The 12751-nt window shown below is 48.5% G+C and overlaps 1 protein-coding gene across 1 annotated transcript; it reads right to left on the bottom strand.

The window, feature by feature from the left end:
• Positions 1 to 1688: 1688 nt before the first annotated feature.
• Positions 1689 to 12326, bottom strand: TMEM184B (transmembrane protein 184B). Its single transcript, XM_008938799.1, has 7 exons — positions 12164 to 12326; positions 8864 to 8954; positions 8234 to 8309; positions 5455 to 5546; positions 5010 to 5179; positions 3842 to 4036; positions 1689 to 2126 (listed from the first exon to the last, which is right to left on the bottom strand). The coding sequence occupies exons 1-7, from the start codon at positions 12321 to 12323 to the stop codon at positions 1885 to 1887; spliced, it is 1026 nt and encodes a 341-aa protein (XP_008937047.1). The 5' UTR covers positions 12324 to 12326; the 3' UTR covers positions 1689 to 1884.
• Between the last annotated feature and the right edge of the window lie 425 nt (positions 12327 to 12751).

A 12751-nucleotide genomic window follows, 5' to 3' on the forward strand; every position in this document is an offset into this window, starting at 1 on the left:
AGATCCACTGACCTTGCCTCTGGCTCCCTCAGGAGTCAGCACCCCTGCTCCCTCTTGCTTCACTGTCCCTCCCCTCTCCCATCCTCACAGCAGGGAGTGAACCCACCCCTCTCTGAGCCCTTTTCCTCCCCACACCTCCAGGCAGGGGTGCTGAGGAAACGAGGTGCTCTTGGCTCACAGTTGCTTCTGAGAGTGTCCGTGAGCAAGCACAGAGATCAGGATGCAAGAGGAAAGGTCACTCCAGGCAGTAAACCAGACCCCAGTTCTCCCAGCAGAGCAACGAGGGGCAATCTGGAAGGGTGCAGGTCTGCTGATGGCAGGGTAGGCAGCAAACAGGAGAGGAACAGAGAAACTTCAGCCAAAAAGAATGCAGCTGCTTGCTCCAGCCTCTCCAGTTTGCTTCCTGCTTGGGGGTAGGGGCATCTGGCCTGTGGTACTTGGGTGTGCTGTGCCCCCCCTCTATTCCCCTAGACAGTTTTAAGTAAACAGGAGGCATTTCCTGGTCCCTGGATAGGTAGATCTACAAGGGATCATTTTTATTTTGGCTCCACTAAATACCTAGGGGTGAATCCAACACCCAACCAAAGCTTCTGTTCCCAGATCCTGTGGGTGGGGGTCCACCCGGGACAGCACTGCAGTTGCTGTGGGGCCTGTGACATGAGCAGCAGCAGCAGCAACTGCTGCCTGGGAAACTAAGGAGGACAATTTTAACCAGCCAGGTCATGTCAGGTTTCAAGACTGCTCCACTTTGGCCCAGAACAGCTATGGAAATAAAAACTGAAGATGGAGGAGTGTGTAACATCCCTTCTGGAATACTCCAGCCTAAGGGTAAAACTTGGGCAGCTCAGAGGGATGGCAAGCATGGGAAGAGCTACCTGTGAGAGACCAGGACCTGCTCTGGCAGCTACCTGGTGTAAACCACACCTTTAAGAGGGGCAGCTCTGTCATCAGGGGACAAGAAGAAAGAATTAAAAACATTTCAGTGTTTACATATCTTCCTTTCCCAAAGAGGGATGAAAGGGCCAGAGCTCTATGAACTTCCACCACCTATCATGGCCAGTCCTCAGTCTTCTTGCCAGGAGACAGATGTTCCAGGGAGGCCTCTTGTCACAGGGAAGCTTGGTCACCTGGTGATTAGAAAAACCCCACCCTTTTGAGACAGTAATTCCATCCCTGCTGAGCTTCACCAAGCACCAGCTTTGATGGGGAGCAGGGGGATGCAGGGAGTGGAGGAACAAGAAGAAAGTCCTGTCCTTTCCCCCCCTCCTCGCTCACTTGAGTACAGGACTGCAGAGCCAAGTGCTCAGAGAGGTGGGGGCAGATGTTCCTTACCAAGCATTCAAGGCAATGACTCTAGAGAGACCAATCTCTGGGTGTGGTCCTCAGGAATGCTTATCACTGCACCCCAATCCCATCTCCTGAGGATCACAGAGATGTTAGTACCAGGGAGCTGGGGCATAAAACTGTGCCTACATCAACCATTCAGGAAGAGAAATACAAAGCAGTCAAGTCGTCCAGTTGGAAAAAGAAAAACCACAAAACACATTTTTTGCCACAACTCCAGGCTCTGGCCAGTCACGCTCCACACCAAGCTGAGCAGGTGTGGGAGGCCAGAGCCCCAAGACCTTGGAATTTTGCTTCAGTTCATTCCAGTCGATTGCTGCTGGAAGGAATGGGCTCGAGAATGGAGTCCTGGCCATTCCCCCACCTCCACACTGCTCATCATGTATCCACAAAAGCGAATGGGAAGCGTCCCCTTCTGCAAATCTGTACTCTCTAGGAAGTGATATGACCTTGCGTGGTTCCTGCTTCAATAAATTAAAAAAAAATAATAAAAAGAAGAAGAGAAGGAAAACGACAGCCCGTGCTGGCAGTTTCCCCCTTCTAGAACTCATCATCAGAGCTCAGCAAGAGGGTCTTCTCGTTGTCACGGGCGCCCGTGGAGCTGTGGGAGCGGGAGATGACGTGGGCGCCGTTGCGCCAGGGGGGGCCGTGCTCCAGGGTGGACTGCTGGGTGTACTGCTGGTAGGCTGGGGAGAAGTTGTGGATGGCATCTTGGACGATGTCGTGAGGGTTCATGGTCTCTTTGAGGCTGCTGGAGATGCTCTTCATGGGAGCGCAGTGACCTGTGGGGGTAAAACAGGGAGGGGGAGGTGAAGAATACTTAAGAGGAAGGCAAGGAGACCAGGGAACACCCCCCCCTAGGTGCTGCAGAAGTGACTTTATAAACTTTCTTAAGCAGTTGCTGAGGAAATGCCACAGCAACGGTGTGAAATGTTGCCAGTAGTGCTCCTCACTGCTAGCCAAAGTGAGCCCACCTCAGCACCAAAAGGGGGACATGCCACCAGAAAGGGACATAGCCACAGTGACAACCTCCACCACATGCCACCTGTGCTGGCTTGGGTGTGCAATGAAGAGAAGTGGGTGGGGAACTGCTCCTGTGAAGGGTTTCAGAAGACAAAAACTAAGGAGATTCTAAAAATAGAAGAGGAATTGCATTGGCCATTCCCACTCACTGGATGTTAGACTGATGGGTGACATCAAAGTGCCTGCAGGAAAGAGATTGTTGAAGTGGAAAACAAGAGGGGAACAGGCAGTACTAGAGACAGAACCACCCCAGGGGTGGAAGGTGTCGCAGAGAAGGCTGTGTCTCCTTTGAGGAGCTGCCATTTCTCACAGCTTCTAGATCCCATTTCCAGAGCAGGCTTCTGGCTCTGCTCAGTCCTGGATACGAGCTCTACAACTTATAATCCAGGCAACCCTACAGCAGCCCTGTGAGGCAGCTGAGTGACAGACCTGCAAGAAAGGGGGAACAAGGGACAGAGCAGGCAGTAGGCAGGCTGGGGATCAGGACAGAACAACATCCCAGTTAAAAACCAACAGAGACAAACACACAGAGCATGCTGTACCTACCGTATGGCCCATAGGATGGAACAGCTGCATCAGGGACCAGTGGCCAAAGCAAGCGAGAGATAAAAGGGAGGTGAGAGAGACAGAGAAAGAGAGAGAAAGAGAAAGAGAGAGGAAATAACAAGAACTCAACAAGACCCACCACTGAAACATCCCCCACTGTACTGGCCAGTAGTTTGCCCTTTCGTTACCCACAGATCTCATCTCCCCCATTTGTGGCCCCATTTGTCCTTCCAAAGCCTCTGGGGCTGGCTGGGATGAAGGGATCATCCACACAAACACTGCCCAAGGACTGCAGTCTACCCACATCTCAGCACAGCCTCCCCCGAGCAGGAAGGAACCCCTTTATTTGGAGAACAATGAATGTACTGGCATAGCCTGGGCATGAGAACCCCCTTTTCCCGGAGAGGACATCCACTTCCCTCTTCCCCAAAATAAGACTTCTAGCAGCTCAGCCCTCACAAAGTCATTACAAGGAAGATCTTCTTCCTCCAAGCCAACAAGGCAAAGCACAGCCTCATCTTAGTGAGCCAGATTCAGAGCACAGCCTGTTTCAGGCCCTGTCCCTCCTGCCTTTGGTCTGTTGCACAATTTGGAGCGATGGATTTCCCCTCTGGGGAGACAGGAAGAAGGATAAACCCACTGTACCCAAAGGATGCAACTTCTTGCAGCCTTCAGGTCTGCAACAAGCTCTCGTGGGTGGCATACTGGGGAACTGAAAAGGGAAACAATGCAACTCAGGCAAGGTTTCTGCCCTGCAGAGCTGTTGCACAACGAATCCGTTTCAGACACCACGGAGGAGGGGATGTGATGTTTTTCCAGCCACTCAGGTTGTCACGGCCGTATCACTGTGTTGATTGCTAGAGGGACCATGTCTCCACCCACTCTTGCTACCCAACAGGCATGCCACATGCACTGGTGTGTCTCCTACCTTGGGCATCCAGTCTCTTGTCCATATACACCTTGTAAGTGAAGGCGTGGCGCAGGGCGATGGCTGCAAAGAACATCTCCACACAAATGATGAAGTCCTGATACCCAGCAGCTACTGTGCCCTCGCCCACAGACACGTTGGCAGAGTGGATTTTGGGGATGGCACCACATTTTTCCAAGATGGCCAACAGCATTCCTAAACAAAGGGACAAATTCACGTAAACGTGCAGAAAACGTGATCCCAGACTAAAGCAAGGAGTGGAAATAGATGTTTGTGATCTAATGTCCTAGATGCAAACCCATCTATGCTCACCTGTACAACAGAGAAAGGAGGAACAAATGAGGCAGGTATGTTTAAGCAAAGAATGTTTCAACACTGACCCTCTTCTATTCTCAACTGATGCATAATCTGTGAAATTAGCTGCTGCAGGACTTAAATCCAAAAGGGTAAGAAGCAGCCAGGTATTTCTGTGAGCATTTCTATGTGCTTCCATCAGCTAGAGCAAAAATTGAGGTAACAGAGCATTTTATTTCAGCATAAAGTGGTTTTACCACACTGTTGGAATAAAGCTGTTTCTCCCTGTCCACAGGCAGGTGGCTGAGGAATTCCAGAGAAGCCAGACAGTGTGTGACCAGATGGCTCAAGATGATAAACTAGACAGCTTATTAGTTTGTCTGTAGACAGGGAGGATGGGCCATACTCCAACAGCCTAAATTCCACCTAAGTTCCTAGTCAAGTAGCCTTTGAAGTGCAGCTCATTAAACTTAAGTAGGGCATGGAACAGGGAAATGCTCAGAGCCAATTAGTAAGAAGCACAAAGCTTAGGTGGAATTTCAGCTTTCTGAATGTGCCTCTGCATCACCTATAGGTATTCTGACTCTCCTTCCACTCCATGGTGGTTCCGTGGCAGCACCCAGCTGCTTCACATGAATCACAGACCTACCATTAAAATTTTATTGATAGAGCACTAAATAAAAAAAGTACTAAAAATTTTAAGATGTGCCACTTTAATCAATAAAATGGCAGCACACAGATAAAACGTTGGCAGCTTGGGCTTTATGATTGTTCCAGGAACGTGGAGGACTCCTCATCCAGAGAGCTGATTTTGCCAGATGGATATGAGCAGAGAGCTCTTTGTGGCTAGCAAGGGAAGGGAAAAGCAGCTCACCTTGCCAGAAGGACAGGAAGATGACAGACTTCACCATGAAGAACTTGAGGACTGGGCTATAGGGACTGAGCAGCTCACGTGTGGCAAAGTAGAAAAGGAAGAGGGCATAGAGTGCCAGGCTGACTGAGATGTTGTAGATGATGGTCACGTAGAGGTAGCCACTGGTTACACTGGAAAGAGAAGGTAGATGAATGCCTGAAGTTTCACCACCATATTTTCCCCCTGCTGCTGTCACTGGGGAGTTCTAAAATGCCATTTTCTTCCTGCCTCCCTGTCTCATTCCCACCCCCAAAACCAAGGTACAAAAAAAAAACCCAAAACCAGAGCAGGTTTACCCCTGCTCTCTTTCTCACACACATCTTGCTGTCCCCATCTCTCCCACACAGCCCAGCACCCGTGTGGACCAGAAGCACAGCTGAGACATGCTTGTCACCAGCAAACTTACTCAAAGTCACCATCCTGGTACTTGCCAAAGGCCTGGAGGATGACCGTGCTGATAGCCATGAGGGGCTTCACCACACAGAACTGCAGGGTAGCCTACGGGAAGGAGAGAGGAGGAATGAGAAGACAGGAGGCCGAGTTCCCAAATAATCCCCATGACTGTGTCTCCAATGGGGCAGCACAGCAATGTGACACAATCCAGCCCCAACAAGGTCTGACCCCACTGCTTGCAAACTGGTTATGCTTGAGGACTGCAGTACCCAACAGAAGATAAAGGAGGTTCAGAAGAAGGATGTGTGTTATCTACTTGTCCAGGATGGGAAGAGAAACCTCTCTGTATGCTGCTGTTAGAAATGGCTCAGCTGCTTCCTTCCAGAGCACATTTATGCACAGAAACAGCATGGAAGACAAAAAAAATATCCCACACTGTGCTACAGCACAGACACAGAGTTTAACAATGGGATACCAGGGAAGGGAAGCCAACTCCAACCCACAGTGGCCATAAAGCTAGGCAAGATGGTCCCCTGGACAGGATGGGCATGCAGCCCTCTGAGGAGGAACTCTGACAACAGCCACCACGTTCAGACAGTTTGTATACACACCAATGGGTGTTGCCAAACAAATGAAGAGCTATTCAGATGTCACCCACATGACTTTTACTGAATCTTCCCAAAGGCTCCCTGGCACTTGGGAACAGCTCAATCCATCCTGCCAATGTAAATCCCTGCTCTTACTGGGACTCCTCCTCTCCCAAAGCAACCCTGTGGCTTCATCGCTCAGGAGACGTTGAACCCCCTAAGTCCTAAGACAGCAGAGGGTTGTGACCCTAAAAAATACCACCTGTGTCTCCCTAAAGGAGGCTGGAAGAGCCTGGGCAGGTGTTGACCTGCACACATGTGGGGAGGGTTGTGATGGAAAGAAGGCAAAACCAAACGGGAATAACTGCTTTGGATACGATGTAATTTGTTAGTGGTCATAAGACTTCAAGGAGATTAAAAGCCCCAGCACATGCCAGTTAGTGAGTCACTGTAAATATGTGAACTGGAAAAGGTCAAGCTAATTCGTAAACAACTCTGTCCTCTGAGCTTCCCCCCCCTCCTTCCAATCTGGGGATGTTTTAACCATTTCCCTGCAACCCAAACCACCACGGCCTATTTTTAATCGCTTCCCTAGAAGATGCCGCAGCCTACGGGAAGCACATGGATGGTGTGTGACCCATCTTGGAGGGTCACCAGACACAGAGCCAGCAAGGAACCTCCATGAGGATGTCTTTAAGGGCTCTCCAGATTTTACACCACAGCCCCCAGTCCACCACTCGACTGCTAGATGGTCGCAGGCAACGTTGGCAGGCTGACTGACCCACAGTAGGCACCTGCCCCAGAACAGCTTCGTGGGGGGGTGAAGATGGAGAGAAGGAATGGTTACAACATGTAGATTCCTTCAGGATGAAAGGAGCTAGGAAAGAGTAGAAAATGGGCAGGTAGCTGTGGGAGGCAACAGGAGTTCTGGAGATACTGAGAACAGGGATAAAATAGGCAAGGTGCTCCTTCCAGCACGTTCCTCTTCCTGCTCATCACGATGGGGGATACCACACAGATCAGCACTGAGATGTTCTCTGCTGCCCTTTTGCACCAGCCTTCCCAGGAACTTGCTGTGAAAGCTCTTACTCAGCAATCCTGGATGTCCAGAAGTACCAGAAAGTGCCTCAGTAGCATAGATTTCTCACGAAGGCAACATTTAAGCTCAAGCCAAAAAGGATGGAAGCATTTAAAACATCCCTTTGCAAGACATTTCCCTTACAGCCTCCACAGCAGCAGGCCTGACCAGAAGAACTGCTGCCAGACAGCAGCAAAGGAAGAGCATCCACCTAAGCCAGAGCTCCCAAATGAGCTGAGGATTTGCAGAAGCCAGATGAATTCTCCTCCTCACCTCCCCCAAGTGCTTCTAGTCTTTATTGTGGGAAAAAAAACCCTCTCCAAACCCACATGGAACCCATGTGGAGATAACTGCCAAAGGCTGTAGGACATGAGAAACGAGAGGGAAATTAATTTACCCAGCACTCATTTTCTCATCTAAGGGAAATTATTTATCCATTTGCCTTGATGGGTGTTACATCTGCTTGTGACCTATTTAAAAGGTCAAAGTTCCCTGTTCTTTTTGCTCCTAAGGTTCAGCAAGTGAGCAAAGCCTTGGAACTCACCTGCTTGAAAACAGCTTGAGTGACCTGGGCTGAGGCAGACAAGGGCCATAGGGAGGTTTAGATCTCCCCCATTCCCTCCTCCTCATACCCAGCTCAGCACAGACAGACGCACATGCTGAGCAATACTTGGTTCCTCCTACAAAACACTGTGTCAGGCTTGACTTCCACCCCCCTCCTAAACTCCAAACCACAAGAGCAGCACTGGGAATTCAGGAGGCTGTTACACAACCCGTGGGGTGTCTGCAACACAGTGCAGCCATCAGTTTCTTAAAGCTGGGACCTCTGCAATCCAGAAAGGGAAGAGGAAATCAACATTTCTTCCCAGGGCTAACATGAGATCCAGGAGATAAACTGCGTCTTTTGCTAAGGACTTCCTGATGCAGGGTTAAGTGGAAAATGTTAAGATCATTCAAAACAAACAAACTCACTCTGAAACAACTCCTCAGCAGCCTGCAGGCCTCTCAAAACGGCATTAGAAACCCCCTCAAAGGAGGGCTCATCTCAGAGGTTCAGCAAAAGGCGCCACTGCCACCCCCACACACTTCATCCCTTTTGGAGCTGGCACAGTTCCCCCAGCCCATACCTGTTTGCAGAACCTCAGGAAGCCAATTGAATAAGTCTTTCCCCACAGGCAGCAAGTCCCATATACACAGCTGGACCTGAAAAGAGTCAACACAAGATGACAGGGTTCAGAAGCAAGATTTGAGGTAGAGTGCAAGATTCCCACCCTCTTCATCTACCTCTCTGTAGCAAAATTGTGTGACTGTTGCTTTCTTCAACCATGATCACAGTTACAGCCATATCCTCTTGCAGAGACATTTTTAAAACAACATCCTGAGTCCACACTCTATTTTTTTCTTTTTTTTTCCCTTTCCCTTCTTTTTTTATTTTTAGCTGAGTAACATGGGGAGCAACACATCCTAGAGGAAGCACATGCAACCAACTGAAGACAGGAAAGATTTAAAGGAGAAGGGAATAAGAAAACAAACAAATGGGTAGCCAGGTGTCCAGAAAAGCTGTGAAATCAGCCCAGCTTGCCTAAAAGGATGTGATAAGCCTCATCTGTGTCAGAACAGGGCACTGGTAAACCACCCCCACGCTGCCCAGTGGCCACAGATATTTGCCACCTGACAGAGATTTTCAGAGCAAGGACAGAGGGATGGTAGATGGGCATAAGAGGAGGAAAGAGGCTGTAAGCACAATAAATACTCACTCAATTGGTTTCCCTCTGATCTCAGACATGATGGAGCTCTCCCCTCCCAGGTACTCATAGCAGAGGCTGAGGAAGTTGTATATTACAAAGGCTGCAAAGACATCAATCACAGCAAAGTGACAACCAGCTTCAAAACAGGTGCAAGGCCCAAGAGAACAGGCAACAGACCAAACATGAGCAGGGACTGCTTAGGCAGCATCTTCCCCTTCAAAGCACTCCAGATTATTTTCACTGCATTTCTCGTCCTACCTCAGCACTCCCAAGATGATCTAAATTGGAGTCTGGCCAAGGTCCCAGGTCACTTCCATGCCTCATGCCAAAAAGGCTCACAGGATCATTTAAAACTGTGGTCAGTCTGTTTTACTTGGCATCTGCAAGAGGCTGTTCTTTGCAGGGATCCTGTGCATTATTCCAGGACATTACACTGGCACTAAATAATTTGGAAAAGTTATCTCTGATCCATCAACCATATCTTCTCTCTTGGATTTATCCTTTTAGGTGATGAACACAGTTTCCTTCTAAAGTAACCAGACCATAAAGACAAGAGTTGGAGAAGCAAAGGGTTTTTACCAATTAATAAAAGCTTGTTTTGATGTCTGGTGGAAATTTTTGAAAACAGGCTCTTCATTCCTCAGAAACCTGAAATTTCTTGGATACTGAACAGCCTTCTCCTTGGGCCACCTCTTTCCTGCCTTCCCCAGCAACCTGGTACAAGTTGAGGATGAGCCTTCTCAGATGGACTGCTAATTCTCTGTCCTGATTCTCTCCCACGGATCAGTTTTGCTGTTGTCTATAAACTGAGGTGAGGACACTGTGGGGAAGGCAATACACATTTACTTTTCATGGGATCTAAACCCACTTAACTGTGCATGGAGAAAGCCTGGACATGCCCTGTCTGCCACTTTCTTGACTTGATATCATCAATTCTGGACCCTCATACCATTAGGAATACAGTCGTGGTCCTAAAAATCTCACAAGTATGGCACAAGCAGCCAGTTATTAGACCTGAGATGAATTCTTCCACATGGATGAACTTCCAAAGTCAGAGACAGCTATTATCTCTAATTCTTCTACAAGCATCCAAACTATGCCCTGGAAAAGAGGTACTCAGTGCTCCCCAAACTGCTCATAGTCTCTGAATATTGTATTTATGGACTGTAGATGTGCCTAGCTGGCAAGAATGCCACAGCATGTAGAAGCCAGTGGTGTACCTGCTCCTGTGTAATTGTGGTATTGTTATTCCATCTGTCACACTTCTTACTGAAGAAAAGTTAGGTATGTTCACACCCCAATGATTTTGCAAAAAGCCTTCATTCAGAGATAAAACACCAACCATGGAAAACGTATTTAAATAGCTGTGGTAACTCCTTTTGCCTGCAATTTTCCTGCAACTTAACTGACAGCTTCCAGCACCCCGAGGAAGAAAAGCTGAGCTTCTCCTATTGTCCTCCAGTGACCCCTGCCCTCTTGATGTGGTCATTACAATACCAGCTGCCCATTCCACAAGAAGTAGGGAAGAGATGACATCAGAGGAAGATAACAACAACGAAGGAAAATAAAAAAAAAAGGAGGGGAGGTATCTGCCCCTCCATCCTCAGAATAAATGAGTGCTAACTATCAAAGGTCAACCACATCAGCAAAAGAACTCTTCTCCCATTCCTGATCCACGTTCATCAGATGGTGCTCATGCTATCAACATAATAATAATAAAAACAAACAAACAAAACAACAACTTGTGAGTTACCAACACCCAGGTTTGTACAGAGCAGAGTCATGTGAAGGAACAACACCAAAATAATGCTCCTCCCGATGCATGCTGTGAAATAGAGCCTATAAATGGCCTGAGGTAGCTTTCTAAATTTATTGCAAGGGTCTTCTGCCTTCATTCCCTAACAGAACTTCTCCCTGCTTCACAACCTAAAACCTTCCCAAAAAAAAAGAAAGAGTGAGGTGGCTGGCAAGGGATGGAAGGGAACAAAAAGGCTGTTTCAAAGTGACCTCCCAAAAGAGTGAGGGAGAGAACCTGCCAGCCAAAGGTGCTTCCACCTCCTCCACCTGTAGTCTGCTCACACAGCCCAACGTGCTGAGGTGAGCTCCACAGCACGGGCTGCCTCCTGAGCAGACTCTCAGATGTTTGCCAGCTCCCCAGACAAGCAGGGCAGAGGGACACTGGCTGTTGCTAGGAGAGGAGTTTTGCAGAGCAGCAGGCTTCCTGCTAGACCTACACACACACACACACACACACAGAGGGCAGGGAGAGAGGAAAAAAACAACCCAGGCCCAAACAAAGATGCCTTCTAAATCATGTGTGCTCGTTTGCCATCTGCTGCTGCATCTCAGAGCATTGTTGTGGAAGTGAAGGAGGGCCTGCTGGTCCCTTCAGCTGATGAACTGGTTCACATGGCCAGGGGGAACCTCTCTGCAATGCAGATCTCAACTGCATCAATGAGTTATGGTTTAATGAGGGTATGGCAACAAAAATGTCCTCAAAAATATACTGCTAAGAGTGCAGTTTCTCCTGATGGGTGGGTAGAAGGCTCCTTTCTGGATGAGATCAGGAGGGAAGTTGAGATTGAATTTATTGGGAAGTTACTGTTTTCCTTGCACAAAATGCTAGTGGTGTCATCTACAGTAAATAACCAAAAACAAAGCCATTGTAAACTCATCCTGAACAGGGCACCCTGTCTCCAGTGGGACTACAAAGCACTTTACACCTCACCAACATCAGCACGTGGTGGCTGTGGTAACAACACACAGATGGCCACGGGATGGGACCAGAAGAAAATGTCACTAACAAACTTGGCCAGGAAAAGAGGACAAGCCAAGAGTCTGGCTGCTAAGTGCTGTTAGAATAGCCAGGAGCTAACTGATACCTTGCTTTGTAACACCCAGGTATTAGCAGGTAGAATAGGATTTTTGGCTTTACACCTTCCTAAAGCAAAGGACCCAAGAAAATCATAAACATTGTCCCTGTAGAATATTGCAAAGGAAGGCTCAACACATCCTGTCATGCTCAGAAGGCAGCGAGGGAGAAGATCAGGCTGGACAGGGCTTTGAGCAATCCAATCTAGTGAAAGAGGTCCTAGCTCCTGGCAGAGGTGTTGCACTAGATCATCTTTAAAGGTCCTTCCTGACACAAACCACCCTATGACTGTGATTTGCAGTCACCAAACAAGCAACAGCCACCCAAGTAAGACACACCATAAAACTTCATCTCAGCAGGTGACAGCGACGCTTCTAAAAGTTCTCTCAGGGTGGAGACTTCCCACCTCCCCCATGTTCTGTCTGCCCCCTCCTTACCTTCGTAGCAGTCCCTCACTGTGCCAAAGTACACGTAGTATTGGTCGTTGGTGAAGAAGAGGAGGCTGAGCCAGGAGTCAAAGGCGTAGATGGGGACGATGAAGAGGATGCGGACGATGTAGCGCTGCTCGTTGGGGCAGCTGTAGCAGCGGAGGTGCATGTAGATCTGAGGGGGCAGAGAGGGGACACCAGCATCAGGGGCAGGTGGAACAGAGAGGAGAGGCTAGAACTGCAGAGTTCATTGGGGCTAGGGAAAGCAAACTCAGTAAATCACCCCTAAAATGATAATAACCATCACTGTTATCATACGGCGTTAATACAGCAGCCCTTAGTGTGCAGGGACTGGGGGGAAAGGACTTCTAATCTAGTTTCCTATAAGGAATTAATTCACTGTTATTACCATCACCTTACCCATATTCTTTTGTTCATACCTTTTGCTTCAGTCCTATACTCCTGCTACCCAAAGTACCCAAAATTCACACCACTGCAGGCTGCTTTGCTCTGAAGAGGGAGGGTGCGTGCACTTAAGGACATGCTCATTGCAAACACCCTCACTCTCTTGGCAGTTATAGAATCATAGAATCCTTT

This window comes from Merops nubicus, unplaced genomic scaffold (genome assembly GCF_000691845.1).
Source record: "Merops nubicus isolate BGI_N331 unplaced genomic scaffold, ASM69184v1 scaffold19334, whole genome shotgun sequence".
NCBI classification, from domain to species: Eukaryota; Metazoa; Chordata; class Aves; order Coraciiformes; family Meropidae; genus Merops; species Merops nubicus.